Source organism: Poecilia latipinna, unplaced genomic scaffold, assembly GCF_001443285.1.
Source record: "Poecilia latipinna isolate Pla-1442-1.1 unplaced genomic scaffold, P_latipinna-1.0 Scaffold2959, whole genome shotgun sequence".
Classification (NCBI taxonomy): Eukaryota; Metazoa; Chordata; class Actinopteri; order Cyprinodontiformes; family Poeciliidae; genus Poecilia; species Poecilia latipinna.
The window spans coordinates 35,618-55,002 of record NW_015115575.1 but is presented as its reverse complement, the minus strand read 5'-3'; the positions used below and the strand labels follow the sequence as shown (position 1 = coordinate 55,002).

The 19,385-nt window shown below is 37.0% G+C and overlaps 1 protein-coding gene across 2 annotated transcripts; it reads left to right on the top strand.

The window, feature by feature from the left end:
- Positions 1-12,906: 12,906 nt before the first annotated feature.
- Positions 12,907-19,296, top strand: LOC106939709 (mesoderm induction early response protein 3). Of its 2 annotated transcripts, none has more exons than XM_015022212.1 (13): positions 12,907-12,971; positions 14,787-14,811; positions 15,048-15,193; positions 15,445-15,567; positions 15,675-15,798; positions 16,274-16,347; positions 16,452-16,524; positions 16,625-16,773; positions 16,901-16,982; positions 17,244-17,338; positions 17,435-17,562; positions 17,682-17,836; positions 17,967-19,296. In XM_015022212.1, exons 1-13 carry the CDS (start codon positions 12,963-12,965, stop codon positions 18,437-18,439), a joined length of 1,656 nt encoding a protein of 551 aa, XP_014877698.1. In that variant the 5' UTR covers positions 12,907-12,962; the 3' UTR covers positions 18,440-19,296. The 2 variants fall into 2 exon arrangements, with proteins under 2 accessions (XP_014877698.1, XP_014877699.1); XM_015022213.1 differs by lacking the exon at positions 12,907-12,971 and adding an exon at positions 12,980-13,600.
- The last annotated feature ends 89 nt before the right edge of the window (positions 19,297-19,385 follow it).

Sequence of the window (19,385 nt, the reverse complement as noted above, 5' to 3'; positions counted from 1 at the left end):
TGATAGCAGTTAAAGATTATTCTGCAAAGTATTGACTTAAGGTGAACGGAAAAGCATGGCCTGTGTTTCACATTTAATTTACAAAAACATTGAAACTTGTATCATTTTCCCCTGCATTGTGTTGGTATCCTGGTAAAATACACTAGTGGTCGTGAAATGACCAAGTGTGAAAAACCTGAAGTGGTTTCAAGACTTTTGGAGCTGTGTACCTCTTTGCAACAGTGGTGAGGTAGAGGAAAAAATGGAAGCAGTGAAGAATTCAAGACAATAGAAACTTGTAGGCCAAGTAACATGCCAGTTATGCAGATGGGAAAAGTGAGCGATTACGTAATGCAACATTAAATGCTGCCCCACCAGAGAGTTCCTTTCTCCATTTTCCTTTTCCAGTCTATCCACCTACGGTCTTCTGATAGCGCCTGCAAATATAGAGGTGTGATTAGAGCAGAACCGAAATCCTCAAGGGATGCCAACACATTTTGAACACTGTTTGTAACTTCATGGAGCATTATCAGTAGATTGCTGCTTTAAAAAAAAAAAGAATTTTACTGCAGAACACTTTTCTTCTGTAATTATTACATTTCTTGAAGTCTGAGACCATGGAGTCTGCACAGAAATATTCTCCCTTAAAATTTATTTGGATTATTTGCTGTTTCACAAATTGTCAGTCTCTGACAATTAACTCTACATATTTATTTTCATATACTGATCAAATGTGAGCACTAGTATAATTTTTCAATACATATCTTGCTGAAATGAAACACAAAAAGCTAATGCACTATAAACTAAATACAATCTAGCCAAAACCTTCATTCCTAGAAGTAATGTGTTATGCAAGCCTTTGCTTATCACTGTTCACAGAGAGCTTTTGCTTCCAGGCAGGCATCTGTGGAGACAGCTGGCCTGTCTTTACATGTCAGGCCTCAGACTTAAAAAGTTTTTAAAAAAAAGGACGATGACATAAAGCCCCCTCACTGCAGGTCACTGGGAAGACAAGACTGGTCCCTTTTGAAGATTGCATTTATTCTAAAAGTTACATTTATGCAACTGTCAAGTTTAGCATAAACTTATTCCAGTTTAGCAGACTGATATTTATGCTTAAATCATTTATTTTCTATTTAGACAGTCTTTGTTCATTCCACCATTTGGACAATAGGCAGATTAACTGCACATACCATAAACTTAAAGCTACAGACAAAATGCATCTTGTTGCTAAAAATAGGTCCTACTGTTCTTTCTCAACTTTAGCTTGGATAAAACAACAGGAAGTTGAGTTCTTTGTGCGTTTATAAGATTGAATGTTAAAGGATGGTTCAGTTTAAAAGAACTGAGATAGAGTGAGCACAGTTCAGTTTAGAAATATAATTCTCAGTAGTTTTGTCTCCACTAGCAATCTTTTAATTGACTCTTAGCATAACTCCAATCCCTCGCAAAGCAAATGTTCAATCATTCTTTTCCCACCGTCATATTATAACCCCAATTTACATTTATCTATTTTAATGGGATTTTATGCTGTAACTTAAAGTAGTGTTTAATTTTTTAAGCTGAAGGAAACTGGTACTTTTTTTTGTTCCATTTGTTATCATGAAATTGTATTCAACCCCTCGGTCAACTCTTTTCAGAATCCTCTGAAAAACAGCTTCAGATTTTTTGAGGCATCNCTACCAGCNGGGCACATTTAACTTTTTTGCTCATTCAAAGTAGATCCAGCTACTGGACAAACTGCTGTTCACCAACAGCAATTTGCTGTTTGTGTGTTTAAAGCAATTTGCTGTTGCTGTTCAACAGCAACAGCAGCAGCAAAATGTGAAGAAATTTTTGTTTCTTCACATAACCAGAACAAAAGTACAGATTTCCAGTTATGGCAAAAATTTTCAACTTGGCTTTACGTGTTACTTTTTTAGTGTGCAGATCTAACACCTGGATTATGCTTTGATCCTGCTAAAAGTTTAACTTCCCTTTCAGTCTCAAGTCTTTTACAGCCTCTAAAGCCTGACACACACTGTACTGTTTCAAACATTTGACAGGATCTGAACGTGTCACACTGTACGCAGCACGATGGAACATGAGAGACTGCACAACTTGATGCTGCAGCAGAATCGTGTCCCCCTCACCACCACTAACACTGCTGCAGAGTCAGACGTAGGCACACACACGCAAACACACACTAAACAGCTCACAGCTGTAAATGCAGAGTTTTTCATCTCTAACTAAAGCAGCAGTCTTAGCTTTATTAAGCTAATCACCCAGTTAGCAGCAGGTGAGTGATAAACTGACGGCACAACAACTCTGCCAGCTATGTGAACTTTCTGCATTGACAGCTCACAATGAAATGACACCTAAAGCAAATCACCAAGAGTTTCTCTTAATTCAGAGAAGCACCTAACTGAGTTATCACGGGTCAGACCAAGTTATAAGAACTGAAGGAATCAACATAAAAACCAACTGAAGACATATCTTCATATTGGGAACAAATCTGTTCCCAGGAAATATCAAACACAACTTGACGTGTCGCAGGTCCTCTTTGTTTGTGGGATCCTTGAATCAGCAGGCGGTGCCTCTGTCACGCTGAGCAGCCACATATTTTGAAAGCATGATGCTGCCACAACCAAACTTCACAATGAAAAGAGTGTGTTTAATACATGTTTTTCTTTTGTCTAACATACTTGTAAATGCACAAAGGCCAAAAGGTTCAATTTGATTTCACATAACCAGAACAAATTCTCCCACATATGCAGTGTGTTCCCTGAAGTGTTGTGGGATTTCTTCATGCAACTCTTCCACAAAGGTCAGATTTGTGACCTTTGTCACGTCAAGTCAACATGTGTCGTCCCCATACACTAGTAAAGCAACTTCTGAAGGGATTTAGTTGCTCTTCATTTTATTTATCAGAGTAAAGGATGATGAATAGAAATACATGCCAAACTTTAGATTTTAAAGTGTAATATTTTATAAACCCTCTATCATTTTTCACTTCAACATTATATGCAACCTTGTGCAGGTCCATTGATTAAAATATCAAGAAAGGACATTGAAATTGGTGGTTGGGGACACGACTGTTCTGATTACATAATTGCTCGAAAGAGTATTTTCTCTAAACTGAAAAATCTCAATGTTTGTCAGTATTTATTTGCACAGAATTTAGCTTTTTGTATTGATAAAAAAAAAAAATCCACACGTATATCTATTTAAGGTTATCATATGTCTACAAGTCAAACATCAGCAACTAGAGGCTAATTTTCCCATGGAAGATAATGATTCCTTCCTCTTCACTTGTCCTCTCAATCAGAAAAGAAAAGAGTCACTCTTCTTAAGTGTGCCACAACTGTCTTTTTTTTTTTTTTTTTTTTTTTTTTTTTTTTTTTTTTCCTAGGCATGCCCATTGTAAGGCCTATCTCATTTTCGTTAATAGCTTTTGGAGCCAGTGTGTAGGTGGCTCAAGCTGATATTTCCTTTTTTGTGTTTTAGCAACTCTGAGAATGGCTGTTCAAGAATGGGAGGTGTGTGATAGGTACTTTTTCTCGAACCTATATAAAAAGACCACAGACAACGTATATGAATTTTATAGACAAAGCTTTTGCAAAAGGAGAACTCTCCGCCACTGCCTCTCCAGGCCGTTCACAGTGAGTTCTGATCTCCTTCCACGCGAGCCCCTGTTTTATTGTCAAAGCAGAACAGCCAAAAAAAAACAACAGAGGTCGTAAAACATTTAACCTAAACAAACCAGCAACTCAGTTCCAGGTGTGATATCTGATCTACGATCTGAGCCCAGTTCAGCTCTAGGTCAAACTGTCAACAAAGAGGGAGGATAAACAAGAGACAAAATACGACTGCTCACAGGCAGTTAGGAGGTATTCTGGTTGATAAGAATTAAGGTCTGGGAAACACAGAGTTAACTGTCTCACATGAAGATGAAACAGTCAGTCGTAACCTCCAGGTCAGTTTATACACACATAAGGAAGAAACACTTTAAACTAAAAATCACAATCAAAATGATAATACCAAAAATCTCTATCAGTGTGCATGTGAAACATGAATTAATTTACATTCCAAAGAACAAAAAAAAAAAAAAAAAAAAAAGAAAAAAAACATTTCCCAAGTTTTCACTCTCCATCCTTTGTTCCTCTTTGCTTCACAAACTGTTCTTGTGGCAGAATCTTAGGTTCCCATGGAGACAGGATCACCCACGTGTCTCGTCATGAGGAGCCTCTTATCCATGACAACACAGCTGTTTCCTCTTTCCTTCACATTTGGTGCATTGCTCATCACTTTGCATATTCTTCACAGGACTCGAATCAAAGGAGCTTTTGGAGCCCAGCATCCTGCCTAAACTGCTAAAGACCTTCAGCACTGCTGCCATGATAAGTGCCTCTCTGAACTGTCATTCCTGTAAGCAGATGCATCTGAATGAATGTGTTCAAAGGGAGCATTGATGTGTGAAAAGAAACAACATTTGATTTGTTGGTATTGGAACAAACACCTCTTTTTCTTTTTTGGCAATTTGAGCACAACTTTTAACCTTTGTTCGTGTTGGGTTAATAAATGATTATCTTACTTTAAAAGGAATAGAAAGGCTCACATTGCCTTTCCTGGCCACTGTCATGTTGCGTCAGCTTCACAAATATGGGCATTTCCGCAGCTGCTTCTTTAAGAACTAGTCATTCAGAGAAGTTATCTTACGTGAAACGTGAGCGCCCAGAGTGACGCAGGTGGTGATTAGAAATACAAACACCTACACATATAGATACTACGTCTGAGCACAGAAAGAAAGGAAATTGCATTGCCCACTCACTGTTTATCCTCCTTGTGGAGCTGCAAATATTTACAAAACAGAATCAGAGCACAGATAGAAGCGCCAGGTTTTTCAGCATTTAGACCCTTTTACATAAACTTTAAGCTGATACATTTTCTAGGAAATTGGAAGGGTTTACTTCACGTGAAGTGGAGACTGAGCCTCGTCTTGTGATGTCCTACAGCGATGTAAAAAAGTTTTTGCCCTCTTAGGAATTTCTTCTGCTTTAGTGTTTTTGTCACACTTAAATGTTTCAGTTAATCAGTTGAAGTCTAATATAAGGATCAGAATAGGCTTTATTGGTCAAAGATTGTGAACACAAACAAAGAATGTGACTTCGGTTTAATGGGCTCAGTGTGTACAGTATGTTCAGTATGTAACTTTTTTAATAATATATGTTTTCTACATATTTCTTAAAACCAACATGTTGTGACAGTGTAATAAGAGACAGATAATCTGTCTGAAGAAATGCACCGCTCCAGACCAAAAACAACCAATCAGAACCAGGAGAAGTGTCTTAGCGCTGTCAATCATCCATGTGTACTCATTGTTCAAGGTGCTAATAGTTATTTATAGGAACACAATGGCTGTGTTTGTCCACAGTCATTGGTGGCCATGCTAGCTAGCCTAGCATTCATGACAGGTGCTGCTACAGGAGGAAGGGGGGAAAGAGTAAGAGTAGGGTGATTAGCAGGGCTAAGATCCACCTCCTAATTTTGATTGGTTGTTTCTAGGTAGCACTGAGAGAAGGCAGAGAAGCTCAAATTTTTCACAGATTATCTATCTCATACCATTCTGTCACAACATAGAGACAGTTTCAAAGCAGAGTACCTGTCTACCCAGATGGTGTCCAATGTGTTCATCAGAGAGACATCCTGTTTCCTGCTTGTCCTTAAAGAAGATTTAATGGAACACATACCTTCCAAAAAGTTCCACTTTTGTCCTGCCAATCCACATAAAACCTGTAGTCTTGGGGGATCTTCCAAATGTTAGGGAAATGTGAGAGTAGCCTGTGTTTCCCTTTTGGTCAAGAGTGGTTGATGCCGTGGCAGCCATGTTTGCTGAGTGAATGAACTTTCTGTGCCTTTTCTTATTCTGTATCTCTATGACAGAGAGGACAACTCGACTCTTTCTCTTGCAGTTCTTACAGTTTCAAGATTGTTTTTCCCTTCCCAAAGTCATTCAGTGTGTGCTCAGCTAAAATTATTGTCTTTGTGCCTTATCTTTGTGTTTACTTTTGTAGTTTTAGTCTTTACACGAATGACTTTTTGGTGAAGAGTGTGTCAGGTATTCTCTGTTAGCTTATTTTCTCTTGGTATACTTTAGGAAAAATATGGTTCTCCTGCTGGTAATATTTAATATCTACCAGCAGGAGATGACTCTGGGTAATTTTGTCACAATAGGTGGAAACAGAGTTTAATATAAAATATTCAGAAAAAAAATCCACAATTCAGTTAAATTATGTAAGATTTTAGCATATTTATAATATTTTAGCTGGCTCATCAAAGTGATAGATCACAGGATAATGAATTACTAACAGAAAGAAACTGGCACAAAAACGTTAAACATGAATACACATGAAATAATTTACAGTTATGAAACTGAACTTTGTTCTGATCCTACGATTAAATTTCAGAATCTTTGGTCAGTCATGCACATATATCTTACACACATTGCATGAAGGCAGCCGGTGACATATTGGATCTGCTGTGCAGCGCTTCAGAGCTCAGTGAGGGGCCGAGTTCAGAAGCAGCCCTGCTAATTCCCACACTAACGGTTGATGCATGCTTCAAACTCCCTAACCTCACCAGCAACTGAGGAGACACAACAGATTCCTCACAGACTGCAGACAGTCGTGTATCAGCTCACAATGGCTGCATTAAAATGAAGTTAGATAGGTGCATTAGGAGGTGATTTAATAAAGAAACAGTTCTGGAGTTTTCAATTGTTGGAATTGGTACACTTAGCAGGAGATAAATGCACCAAGGGTCCTCGACTACTAAACAATAATACAGAGTTAATGTAAAATACAGGGAGAATGGTTACACCAAAAACTGTAATCATAACCAGGCTGTTTTTTCACCGGGGAATTATTTTGGCCTGTCCTTTATCTCTGCTTTAACATGCATCTTTTTATTCAGTGAGGGGTATGCTCTGTCTCAGAATGGGCCAAAAGAGGTTAATGTCAATTCATACTCAACAAGAACAGAAACAACTGTTCTTCTTTCCAAAAGCTGCAAGAACAAGATCACGTTTTTCTGTTCCTTCACCTCTGCAGTGGGAGTTCTTGCAGCTTGTGCATCAAGCATAAGAACTTCTTTCTTGTGTGGTGTCTGAGAAATAAGAATTGGGTGTGCTGCAATGGAATAGAGCAGAATAGAATAGAGTAGAAACTTAAGGCAAATAAATGTGGAAGCTCGACTTCAATAGAAAATTACTACAGGAGGTAAGAACAGCAATAAAAAGCTGCCATGCTGTGGAACTGAGACACAGCATGGCATAAGGTGTTACCTAACTTCTACCAAATGTGGATTAGACGTGAGCAGAAACAAAGAAAAACTGTACAAATGTTTCAAAATACAACAAAATTCTAAACCTATATCTGGCCTAAGATGGCACAAGTTATATGCAGAAGCTTGCAAAGACAGGCAAAAAAAAACTTAATGTAAAATGCCAACCGAAAAGAGATGTGACCAAAGATGCATATGAACAAAATTAGCATGAAAATATTATGTAACACAAGCTGGAACATGACAACATCGTAAGCAATAATGGGGTGCACAAAAACATCTCTATAAGGTAGATGTTGACAGCCTGAAACTATATGCATGATTTGTGTTTGTTTTGTCTGCTTCAGTTGAGGTGTCCTTTCATCATGGCAGAAATAGTTGTGTTTTTTTCAGTCCGTTCCCCTTGCCCACATCTGTTCAGATGAGCTCTTAAGAAGTACTTCAGCACCTTTATCCAGTAGAATCATACATAGGAAAAATAATGACTCTTCCACTGCAGCTCTTACTTCATAAGAGCGTCAGTGTATGAACACATGGTTGCTAATGTACCCTTAAAAATAAAACAGCCCCTTCTGAGAGTCTAGATGGGTGCATTTCAGAACCAAAATATTAGAGGTGTTTTATTTTTGATCTCACTAACAATTTTTTTTTTTTCTTATAACAAGCCATTTTTGTCCCCGAGCCACCTCTTATTTTTCAGGAAAAACATCACAAATAATTAACAAAACACACAAGACCTGTATTAGGAAAACCTTTCCTATTTAACCATCTTGTCGTATTTGTATGCTGAGGAAAAAAAGTCAGAGAAAGTACACATGCAAAAAAAAAAAACCTTTGCACTTAAAAAAATGAATTATGTTTCTTTTCTCCTATAGATGATACTACACTGTCTAATCCATCTGAAACTAGAATGAATGTGGCACAAACCTACCAAGATACATCATCTCAGTTAACTTGACAGGCTGGACTAGGAGAGCTTTTTCTATAGAAACCGGACAAATATTGGTAATGCATCCCACAATGCGTCAAAGGTCTATTTATACTTTCTAAGATAGTGAGTGGTTCTGCTCTGAGCATAATATATATTTGAAATATATTCAAGCAATATTCAAGTAACTTCACTTATCTGTTCTCATTCATACAAAATATTATATGTACTATAGGATCTGTTAGAGCAATCACAAAGTGCCTAAATGCAGCTTACATGTGTTTCTCATCAACTAATTCAATCTTGATCAATGCTTGCCGACGGAGGCTGCTTTCGTGGTTGTATTTATCTTCTTTGTAAACTGTTTACTTGCATCTATTTCCAGCTCATTTCATGGGCCAATGCAAATAGTGACACATACAATCACTTTTCATGAGTTTAGTGGAAATTACTTTGTTACCAAAAAGCACAACACCGTGTTTATGCTTAGGATGAATAATATAAACTTTCAAATGGCGAAGTCCTTCAGAGGAGTTTGTTGACACTGTGGAAACTGCTCTGCAGCTGCTCACTGTTTATGGTGGACTGAAATGCTCGGCTTGATAAAACAGACCTGTGTCATTGCGCATGTTGGAGTTTCCATGATTCATCCAAACATAGCACAGTGATAATGCACTTTGTGTTTTGTTGTTTTATTTTATTCTATTTTTTTTTGGGGGGGGGGGGGAGGGAGCTTCCGTTTTTTTTTGTTTTTTTTTTTTGCTGCAGCACTGCTAAAGATGGTGTATTAGCAACATAGAGAAAATGGAAAAATGCTTTAGCTGAGTCATCTCGAACCCAAAGCATCCACACACTGCCACCTGGTGGTCAGTTATTTTATGGAAAGCGAGTCCCCAAGTGTTCATGGAAAGTACACGGTGAACTTAAAAAAGCTTAAAACGGGAACAGGGTTCAGAACATATGCAGCAGGATTCAGCAATGTTACTATTTTGTCACTTTTCTATCCCATTAAACAGCTCAGCTAATAAGCGATTTAATTGCACAGATTAATAGATTTTTCTTTATTTAAAAAAATATTTTAGTCATGATGACTGATTTTTTTATAGTATTAATGACATTTAATTTTCCTCATTGTATGTTTTTCAAAAAAACTTCTTATTTATTGTTCTTAATTAAATTATATTTTATTTTATTCAACATAAAATATTATATTATATTATATTATATTATATTATATTATATTATATTATATTATATTATATTATATTATATTATATTATATTATATTGTATTGCATTATGCTATATACCATGCATATAGACAAGCTGAATTGATGACCACTTTAATTGTTATAGTCTAGCAGTTTTTACATTTCAGTCAGTGTGCCATTCCTAAACAATGCATGATATTTAGCTTGATCAACATGCAGTGAATCTCTCCATTTATTCTGGAGCATAATAGATGATCATCAAGTTGTTACAATGCACTATGAGGCACATCAGCTGAGTGGGTAGTTGCCGGACTGCTGCAGATTCAGTGTAGGTGTGGGCCGGTGTTAATCATGCGCTTCCGGTTTGCAGTATAACAATGGATCGGTGACCCTTTCTAACCCGCCTCTCCACAACCTACGTCAGAGAATAACTTGTTGACCTGGCAATTTCACTCATTAAGTAAGGGCCCACATATCTTCCTGACAATATTGTTGTGTGAAAGTAGGGATTTAAAGTGCTTTTAAATGAGTAATCATAGATTTGCCAGAGAGGCAGGGATGAAGGGGAACAAAACAGGTAGAAAATGCTGCTTTTATTTTACTGTGCTCATCACAAGGGACGCACCAGCTAAGAAATCCAACAAAAATTATGTTTGATGTAAACTAGCCAACTGCCACAATATATATTCTCTCTTTGTTATTTCTTTCTTTCTTCTTTCTTACTTTTTTTTCTTTATTATGAACAATGATATTCATAAACACTTGATTGCTATGTTTTAAATAAAGCTCTTCACAACATTCTCTTAAAATCAGTATTGTAATTTAAATATTTTGCATTCTCTTTTTAATCTACTTCAGCTTAATTCTATTTTTTGTTTTATTTTTGCTTTGTTTAGCAAATGTATTAAATTGCATGTTTAAAAATCGTCCTTGCTTTAGGGCAATGTTTGTTCAACACAACCAATAGACATCAACAACTGCTTGCTTGCCTGCTTGATGTCATTGGACTAATCACAGCTGAGATGCTGAACATCAGCTGACACCATTTTCTGGACAGAATATTTGTGCCACTACTTGTTACACAAGCAACATCAAGAGAACGGTTAGGACACACTGATAGTATGGTGATCTCTCTGATTGACTTGTACTCATTTAACAGTTTATGATATGGTTCAGAGGAAAGTTCCTCCCACTTTTCATTTTCAAATGCAAGATGCTTGAGAAATTTTGTGTATCTAATGTTGCTTTTACACCCAACAGTCCAAGTACCTGACCAGGTCATGCAGCAAGCAGCAAAGCATCCCAAACTATTTAGATTTTGTGAGATTCTTTTCTGAATATATTTCTCTCACTCCAAACACATACTTTGTTCTCCTGGTGTACAAATAAGTCAGTTTTACACTCATCTTTCAAATAAAACAAAACAAAACAAAACAACAAAAAAAACACATTATTCTAAAACAGCTGGTATTTGTCAATGATCTATCTGGCAAACTTTATTCTGTCCTACCAACACAAGTCTTATCTTACAAGGCGTTTTCTCTTCATTTCTCGTTGCACGCATGTCCTAAAATGTAAGCATGTATAGTCTTATTAGCTGATGTCATATGTAACTTAGCCATTTTAAGTGGGAAGAATTTGGGATTGTCTTAATTTATTCCCCATCAAAAATTTTATTTGTTTATTACATTTTAATCAAATGCATAACTTGTTCCATCCATCCATCCATCCATCCATCCATCCATCCATCCATCCATCCATCCATCCATCCATTTTCTGTACACTTTTATCCCGACTGGGTTCGGGAGGGGTCCTGGTGCCTATCTCCAGTGAACGTCTCGGCCGAGAGGGGGGGAACACCCTGGACATGTCGCCAGTCTGTCACAGTCATAACTTGTTTTCTTCTTAAATTCTTATTGTTTGCTTATATAATTTAAAAAGGTTCACAAGTATTAAAATTGATATTGACCCCTTAACTGCCATGCTTAAAGTACTTACATGTACAAAATACTCCCTGGTGTACCTTAGAAAAAAGACAAGCTTTCATAGGGTGCCCTAGTTGTTTCTCTGGAATGTATGGGAAGTGGTGTGAAGAGTAGTACATAATATTTACCTGTTAAAACCCTCTCATATATGGTTCAAGTATAACCTGTGGAGGGAGGTTCCTCTGAATAGTCTGAAACTGTGACTCATAAGTCCTCCAATGCAGCCCACACTGTTTGTCCTTCACTGGGGATTCCACTTTCCAGATTTAGAGATATTAACTTCCTGTGACGGCGAAACAACAATAATAATAATACTGTTTAAATAAATAATACATTTCATTAGATAAAATAATGGGGAAACTGTGTTTAATGTAGCAATGCCAAAGCACTGATAATTTAGGAAACAATGACATTTTCCCATGGCTTAGGAATTACAGTTACGTAAAATTAATATGTGTTTACGTAATTGTAAAATTACACAGCAGTTTCATGCATGACTGAATGATAGCTTTCTTGAGCAAGACAAAATTTCAAAAACAAAAACAAAAAAATGGCTCCCTGCACTTATTTTGCCTCCTGCTGGCCATTGTATAAGAAACAGACTGTTTTAATCTCTTTTAAGGCAATGTTGTAGAGTCAAATAACATTTTAAGGTGACTCTACATTTGATATTTCTATGTCTATTATGAAGATTTGTTTAATTTTTAAACAGCCAACTGCCGATGAAAAATTTAGAATTGAAAACTGAACTAAAATATCTGATTACAAATTTATAAAACATTTACCATGCTTATAAAATATACACATTTTATATAAATATTAGGTGCAAATGGAAGTGTTTGCCCAGCGCACAACTACAGAACGCTAATTGTTGTTTCGATGATCTGCTTAGGCGTGTGAAGAAACTCTTTTAAAAAGTTTATTATGAAAATATCACATTTTTTGCCATCCTTAAATGTAACTGAAACCACTTGAGAAGAAAAACTTTGGTAAAATTTAATGCATTAGGGAATAATAATATTGGACGACTATTGCATACTTTAGGTAAGAATGCCTTTACATTATAGACTGAAAAGGTTCAATAATTTGCCTATGGTCATTTTCTTAACAGGGCTCCAAAATATGTATTATGCTGCAAGGACAACGGAACGAAATAAATGACCATGTACACGACAGAGTTTTGGAAATGAGATAGCTACAATATGTAATAGGAAGAGTAGGAAATAAGCTAGTATGTTCTGAGACCGTACCAGGAATGTTCTAGCAAACTGCTGAAACTGCTGGTTCGTGAGGTACTATTAGGGTCGATGACATGACATCTATTATGTTCTGTATACAAAATTGATCTGACTTGTGCTTTTTTCACGTTTTCTTGAAATATTCATCTGTCAATTTAACATGTATTGATCATTGCCGTTACTCTGATCAGTGGTTGGTTTGACCGGCGTCACGACTACAGCCGTCACCTGGACCTCTGATTGGCTCAGAGCTCTCATCCGGGTATTGAGCTAGGACGAGCTCATTAGCTAAAGGTACCAATATGGCGGAGGTAAGAGGGAAAACAGGGGAGAAGCTCCCGGTCTTTAATCGATATTTTTTGTATTCACGTATTTTAGTTTTAATCTTTATGTTATCGATTGAGGAGAAAAACGTTTTTGCTGCATGTATAGCGTGTTTTATGCCATAAATGTCATTTTTATTCCTATAAAATATGCTTGAATGTCTGAAGTGATCCTTCACTAGGAGGCCTCTGCGCCTTCGCTCTCAGCTGCTTCGCAGTAGAGACTGTGTAAATTGATACGTAAATTTAACGCCAGTTGGCTGCTTAAAGGAAATAACAGAGTATTTCGAGTTTATTATAATTTAAGTTGTATTTAAATGGCTTGAGCTTATTTTACAGTACCTTTACGGAAAAGAACATCTTTCCCCACCGTTGACGGCGCGATGCAAACCAAATTAGTGTTTACATTTCTCGATGCAGAGGGTTAACATTAAGCTTTTAGGGTTAGCTTGGCGGCTAGCAAAGTGTTTCGGGAGCAGATTCAGTTCAAATCTTGCTGTTGTCTTTTACACAGGGGCCTGATTTATTTGGATGTAGTGAAGAATCCCAATTCCTTGCTTCAAATCTGAAATTGCAATATGACTTGCGGCTCATGTCAAATTAGCTACCTATAGCAGGTAACCATAACGGTATTTCTGAATATGTATCCCCCATTGTGGATTGTTAACTTGTATTCTGGATGAATGCATGATGCTGTTTGGAGCAGAGACATTTAAAATAAATGTATACCCACATTTGGCCCATCATAATGACTATTTCAGGTTTTAGGTCATTTGTGGGGGTATTTTCAGTTCTACTATTTCGATCAACTTACGAATTTTTGGAGCTTATCATTTCACGAGTTTGCTTCATTTTTATTACTGCAGCTGTAAAAACGTCATGCACTTTTTTGCATACAGGTATGTTGGCAAAATTCTGAAGATGGAAATGTTAACCAGTTTCATCTGAAATGCCATCAAATCATTTTATGCTAAGATTGTATTTGTAGTTTAATGCTTAATAATTTCTGGTTTCATTTATGCCTCTGAATTTTCAATAAAACATTTTTTTTTGGGGGGGGGGGAATTATAAAAAACAAATTCTTAGTTTTAAATATTGCTATACTATGAGAAGTGTGGTAATGCCATATTAGTGCTGTGATTTAAAATATGTGTTTGCCTTTAAAAATGGTGACATTATGCTGTCTTGAAATGAAAATGCATTCATCTTATTCTTTTTAAAATGAAACATTATAGTTGAGACCTAAATTTCATCTGAAAATTATGTCAGCATTTTAATACAGCCTGGTGTGTGGTTGTGTGTGCGGGGGAGAGACCTAATTAAGCATGTTGTAACCTATTAAATCATTTGAATTTTTGATATATCAGTATCTGAAATTGTCAACCAACAGTCAAACCTTTAAAAAACATCAGTTTATTTTCAGGTGAATCAAACACTGTTTTGTTAAACCAAAAAAAATTCTGTGTAACTATTGAAGCAGCACAATCACAAATTTGAAAGTTCTTAGCATCTGTGACCATATTTAACATGTATGCATTCTCTTGGTTGCATCTGTTAATGCTGTGTGATGTAAAGATGTTTCAATGAAAGTTACATTGATGAACAAAATGTTTATTAGCTTATAGATTCACATGCATCACACATTTCCCATATTCGTCCATGAATGTTTTTTGTGGTAGAGATTTTTTTTTCTCCTAATGACAAAGCTATATGGGGTTTATATATATATATATATATATATATATATATATATATATATATATATATATATATATATTAATGTTTTGCTCTTTTTACTTTCAGGCTTCTCTAGGAAGTTCAAGTCCAGGTAACTAATTCACCATGAATTATTGTTTTTATGTTTAATTTGCCTAAGTCTTTTTTAAAGAAATGCTTTTGTATTACTTAAATATTAGAAGGATACTGACTATTTTAGTAGCACTGAAATCTGAACAATCTAGTCTTGTGCTCTCTTGTGTTTTCTTGCGACTCTTGTGATGGTGTGATCTCCCTTAAACAATTTGTGTGCGATGCTGCTAAGATATTTCTGTTTTGTTTGTTCAGTTGGCTCTTTATCATCAGAGGACCATGACTTTGACCCAACTGCAGAAATGTTAGTTCATGAATACGACGACGAGAGGACCCTGGAAGAGGAGGAGTCTTTAGATGACGGGAGGAACTTCAGCTCTGAACTTGCAGATTTGGAAAGGGTAAACTAGTCCTCATTTCATTTGCCTTCAAATTACGTACTTAATCAGAACAATTTAGAAAAGACCAATCTGCAACAAATAAAAAGAAGTGAATTCATTAAAACATTCAGTATGTTCTAGTTTAATCTTAATTATTAAATTTAGCCAATTTAAGTTTATTATTTAAATTGGTAGAAATATTTTCCATCTAATGCAGCCATCGCATCACAGAAAAATTTACATTTTATTTTATTTTTTATTTTTTCCATCAGGAAGGGAACATGCCTTTGGAAGAACTTTTGGCGATTTATCGCTATGAGGCGTCAGCTGGCTCCAGTATAGACAGTTCCTCTGGGGACCTGACTGATGAGCTGCCTGACATGACATTGGATAAGGTAAAGACCTGCAAATGCACACACACATTAAACATATTAAAAAGTTTATATCTTGGACAAAATAATTAGTTGTGCTCTATCTAATTGTTTTTTTCTGGTCTTATCAGGAGGAAATAGCGAAAGATTTGTTATCTGGTCATTATGAGGAGGAGACCCAATCTTCAGCTGATGATCTGACCCCATCAGTTACTTCTCATGAGACCACAGACTTCTTTCCAAGAACACTTCGATGTAAGTTTACAGATTTGTGTCTGTTGGTGTTAAAGTTTTATGTATAGCTTACTGAGTGAAAAGTGACATATTTGCATTTGGATTGTGACTGAGTGACTTTGCACAATCATAATTTGCCTCCATTTATTTTATTATAACATTTTGTATCAGATTTTAGAATGGTTGATGATGTGTCCTTCAATATTTAACATGGTGACGATCAAAGTCAGAGTGTTTGCCCTGAAAAAGAAAACTATGAACAGGAGATCAATGATATGTCAAAGTCATGGGAAAATAGTCAAATACTTTGGGTGACATTTAAAATGTTTACCAGTTTACACTAAATCCTGACACTATTTGTGCGTTCAGCAAAATTTTACAGACAAATGAGATCATCTTGTAGATTCTCAAAATTATATGAAGGTTTAAACCTCACGCTTCTGAGCCAGAAAGTAAAGGAGTGTGTTTATTAATATGATTTTTTTTTTTTTTTTAGCCAATGCCATCTCTGATGGGGATAAAGAATCAGAGTGTGACGATCTTGGGCCAAGCCCCGACGACTCTGGAAAAGTGAGTGATGGATTGTATTATATATTGCGTAATAATAAACTTCATGTCACATGAAGCCAGACCTTTTGTAGTTACTTTCAACATGATATTCTCTATTTTTCAAGGAAATCATGGTGGGGGCCGAGTACCAAGCAGAGGTGCCATCTGGCCTCTGTCACTACAAAGATGAGGAGAAAGGTGAGCGCTGCTCTTTGCATCTGTACATGCTGTCTAGCCAATTCCTAACAACATCAAGGGGAATTAAGCAGCAGCTCTAACTCTAAACCATTTTAAACAGTGTATGAAGATGATGACGAGTTACTATGGAGCCCAGACGTTCTGTCCGAAAACAAGGTTAGGAGTTATCTCTCTGAAGTATTGTCAAGGACAACGGATGAAAGCACAGGATGCGACAAACCAGGGATGCATGTTCGAGATGACGAGCAGGTAGGTCACATCTCCTTGACGATCCTTTGATGTAACATATTGAAAAATAAATAAATCAAGATTTCTATGGGTAGTTTTTATCTGATTTTTTTTTTTTTTGTCCAATACTTAATTTTTTCCAACTTAGGCTTTGTACGAGCTTGTGAAATGCAACTACAACATCCGTGAAGCACTAGAAAGATACTGCAACCATGTGAAATCCTCTAAAGGTAAGCAAACAAGGAAATGATCTCACTATTCCATTCAATAGGTCCTTTATTTATAAATATGTATGTTTTTTTTCAGATGAGGTGTAATAGTAAATCATGGAATATCCAAAGTTTGTCTTGTCAGATGTTAGATCAATTAATAAACTTAATTCTTTCAGCCTTTAAGCTCAGTTATTTAGACTGACTCTGTGGTTAAGACATCCTTTACTTTTCAGATGATTCCAGGAATCGCTGTTTAATATTTGTCGTGTTTTGTTTTAGAAAAATCTCCTCCATGGTCGGAGGAAGAATGCAGGAACTTTGAACATGCTCTTCAGATGTACGACAAGAACTTTCACCTTATTCAGAAGCACAAAGTGAGACTTATTTCTTGTTTTTACTAAAGTATTTATTCAAAAGTAAAAAAAAAAAAAAGAAAAAAATATTGAATTTGAATGTTTTTGTCCCCTCAGGTAACAACACGGACAGTAGCAGAATGCGTAGCGTTTTATTACATGTGGAAGAAGTCCGAGCGCTTCGACGTGTTTGTGCAGCAGAATCGGTTTGGGAAGAAGAAGTACAGCAGCTATCCTGGTGTAACGTAAGTGACCGGAACAAGTTGGTTTGACCTGTTTGCTCCGTGTCTCACACACAGGCTGGGGGAAAACATACGATACCTGATGTTGAAGAAATTGTCTCGGTTGTGATTTTATTGCGCAGTGACCTGATGGACAGGCTGGTGGATGAAGCAGAGGGCTTGGCGGTGGACAGCTCGTCATCTGTGTGTTCAGGCGCGGGTGGAGGGGGAAGGATGGAGGCCACAACAGAGCAGCAGCTCAGTCTGCTCAACTCCATCACTGCAAGCGATCTCACAGGTTTGTGTGGGGATAATGTGAAATTCTTCGTAGCATTGATTTTCTGACTTGTCCTATTTTTTTTATTTTTTTTTAAACGTAGTTGTCAACTGTAGATTTTCCAAACTAACACAGTTCTGTGTCCTCACAGCTTTAAGCAACACTGTAGCCACAGTATGCGCCCCTGGTGAGGTGAGTTGCTTAGACTCCTACAGCTTTCCTCCTCTGGAAAGTCTCCACCGTGGATCCCTGAGCCACGACGAATCCCTCGGGTTCCCTTCCAACGGCGCCGACCCCGACTGCCTCAACATGCTCGACGCCGGCTTCTACTCCGACCTGGGCCAGCTCGGAGGAGTGTGCGTCAACAAGGACTGCGAGCGGCCCTCCAAGAGACTCAAGATGACACTGCCTGACTCGTTTATCAACGACGTTTCCGTCGCTAACCTCGGTGTGGACTTTGAAGCCCGACGGACAACGACGCACCACCACCGAATCACCGGCGCCAAAATGGCCGTGTCCGTCACAGACTTTGGAAGCTTAGCCGGCAGCGGCGAGCCCAACGGGTTTCTGGGAGCACACGCGCGGCACCACACACAGCATACTGCAGCACTTCAGTCAGAGTGATCTTCCTCGTCCTCTTCCTCTGTTCTTCCCTTTTTGAAACCTTTTTTTTTTTTTTTTTCTTGCTTGTACATAAGACTGACCTCACTGGAAAATCTGATTTGTTTAAATTCTATTATATAAATATATACATATCTATATATATGTATGTGAATATTCCTTTTGTTTTCATTTTTTGTGTAATATGACATCAGTGATGTCTACCATATAGAACTAAAATCTTGATTTCTCTCAAGAGTTTATATAGCCATTTATTTTATTTTCGTTTGCGTTTACGAGATGTGTAACGTCCATGTACCGTGGGGCCCAGAAGCTGCAGTAGGAGAACCGTGAATCTTCTTCCCTGACATATACAAGCATCTTCAGCGCTACAGTCTGTTACCCTGCCGGTCTTTTCAGCTGCCAAAACAGATTTTCTGCCTCTAGTGTTAGTAGTTGCCTGTCTTTATTTGATGTGGTACTTATATTTAATTTTTTTTTTTTTTTTTTTTTTAAATTTTGTTTGTTTTACAGGTACTTTTCAGTAATCAGAATGGTGCAGATGGTGTTGTTGACCCCCCCACCCCACCAACTCCAAAAACCTGAGTGGAAGTAACACTAGCATGCAGATTCGCTCAGAGGCCAGGAAGTGTTTTGACTTGCTGCAAAGGTTCTTCAATTTGAGTTAATTTATGGAGATGCACCAATCAGAATCTTTGTTACATTTTTTTTGTAGTACTTATACATGTTTTTTCTGACATTTTGATTCGTCTTGAAGAAGCAAAACTCATCCAATCCCATTCGATAAAGAATGCAGACTAATTAAATTTTCAAAAAGGCAAATCTGGCATGTTCCATTACTCACAAGCACTTGAAGGAAAGAAAAAAAAAAAAAACAGAGTACTTTAGCTGAGTCAAGTCTTGCTCTTTTGCAGCCTAATTTATACATAGATTATAGAGGTTTAATTTT

Coding starts and splice junctions, on each gene's coding strand:
- LOC106939709 (XM_015022212.1), top strand. Junction 15,799..16,273: donor CTTTCCAAGAACACTTCGAT/GTAAGTTTACAG, acceptor TTTTTTTTTTAG/CCAATGCCATCTCTGATGGG. Junction 17,563..17,681: donor AGCAGCTATCCTGGTGTAAC/GTAAGTGACCGG, acceptor TTTATTGCGCAG/TGACCTGATGGACAGGCTGG.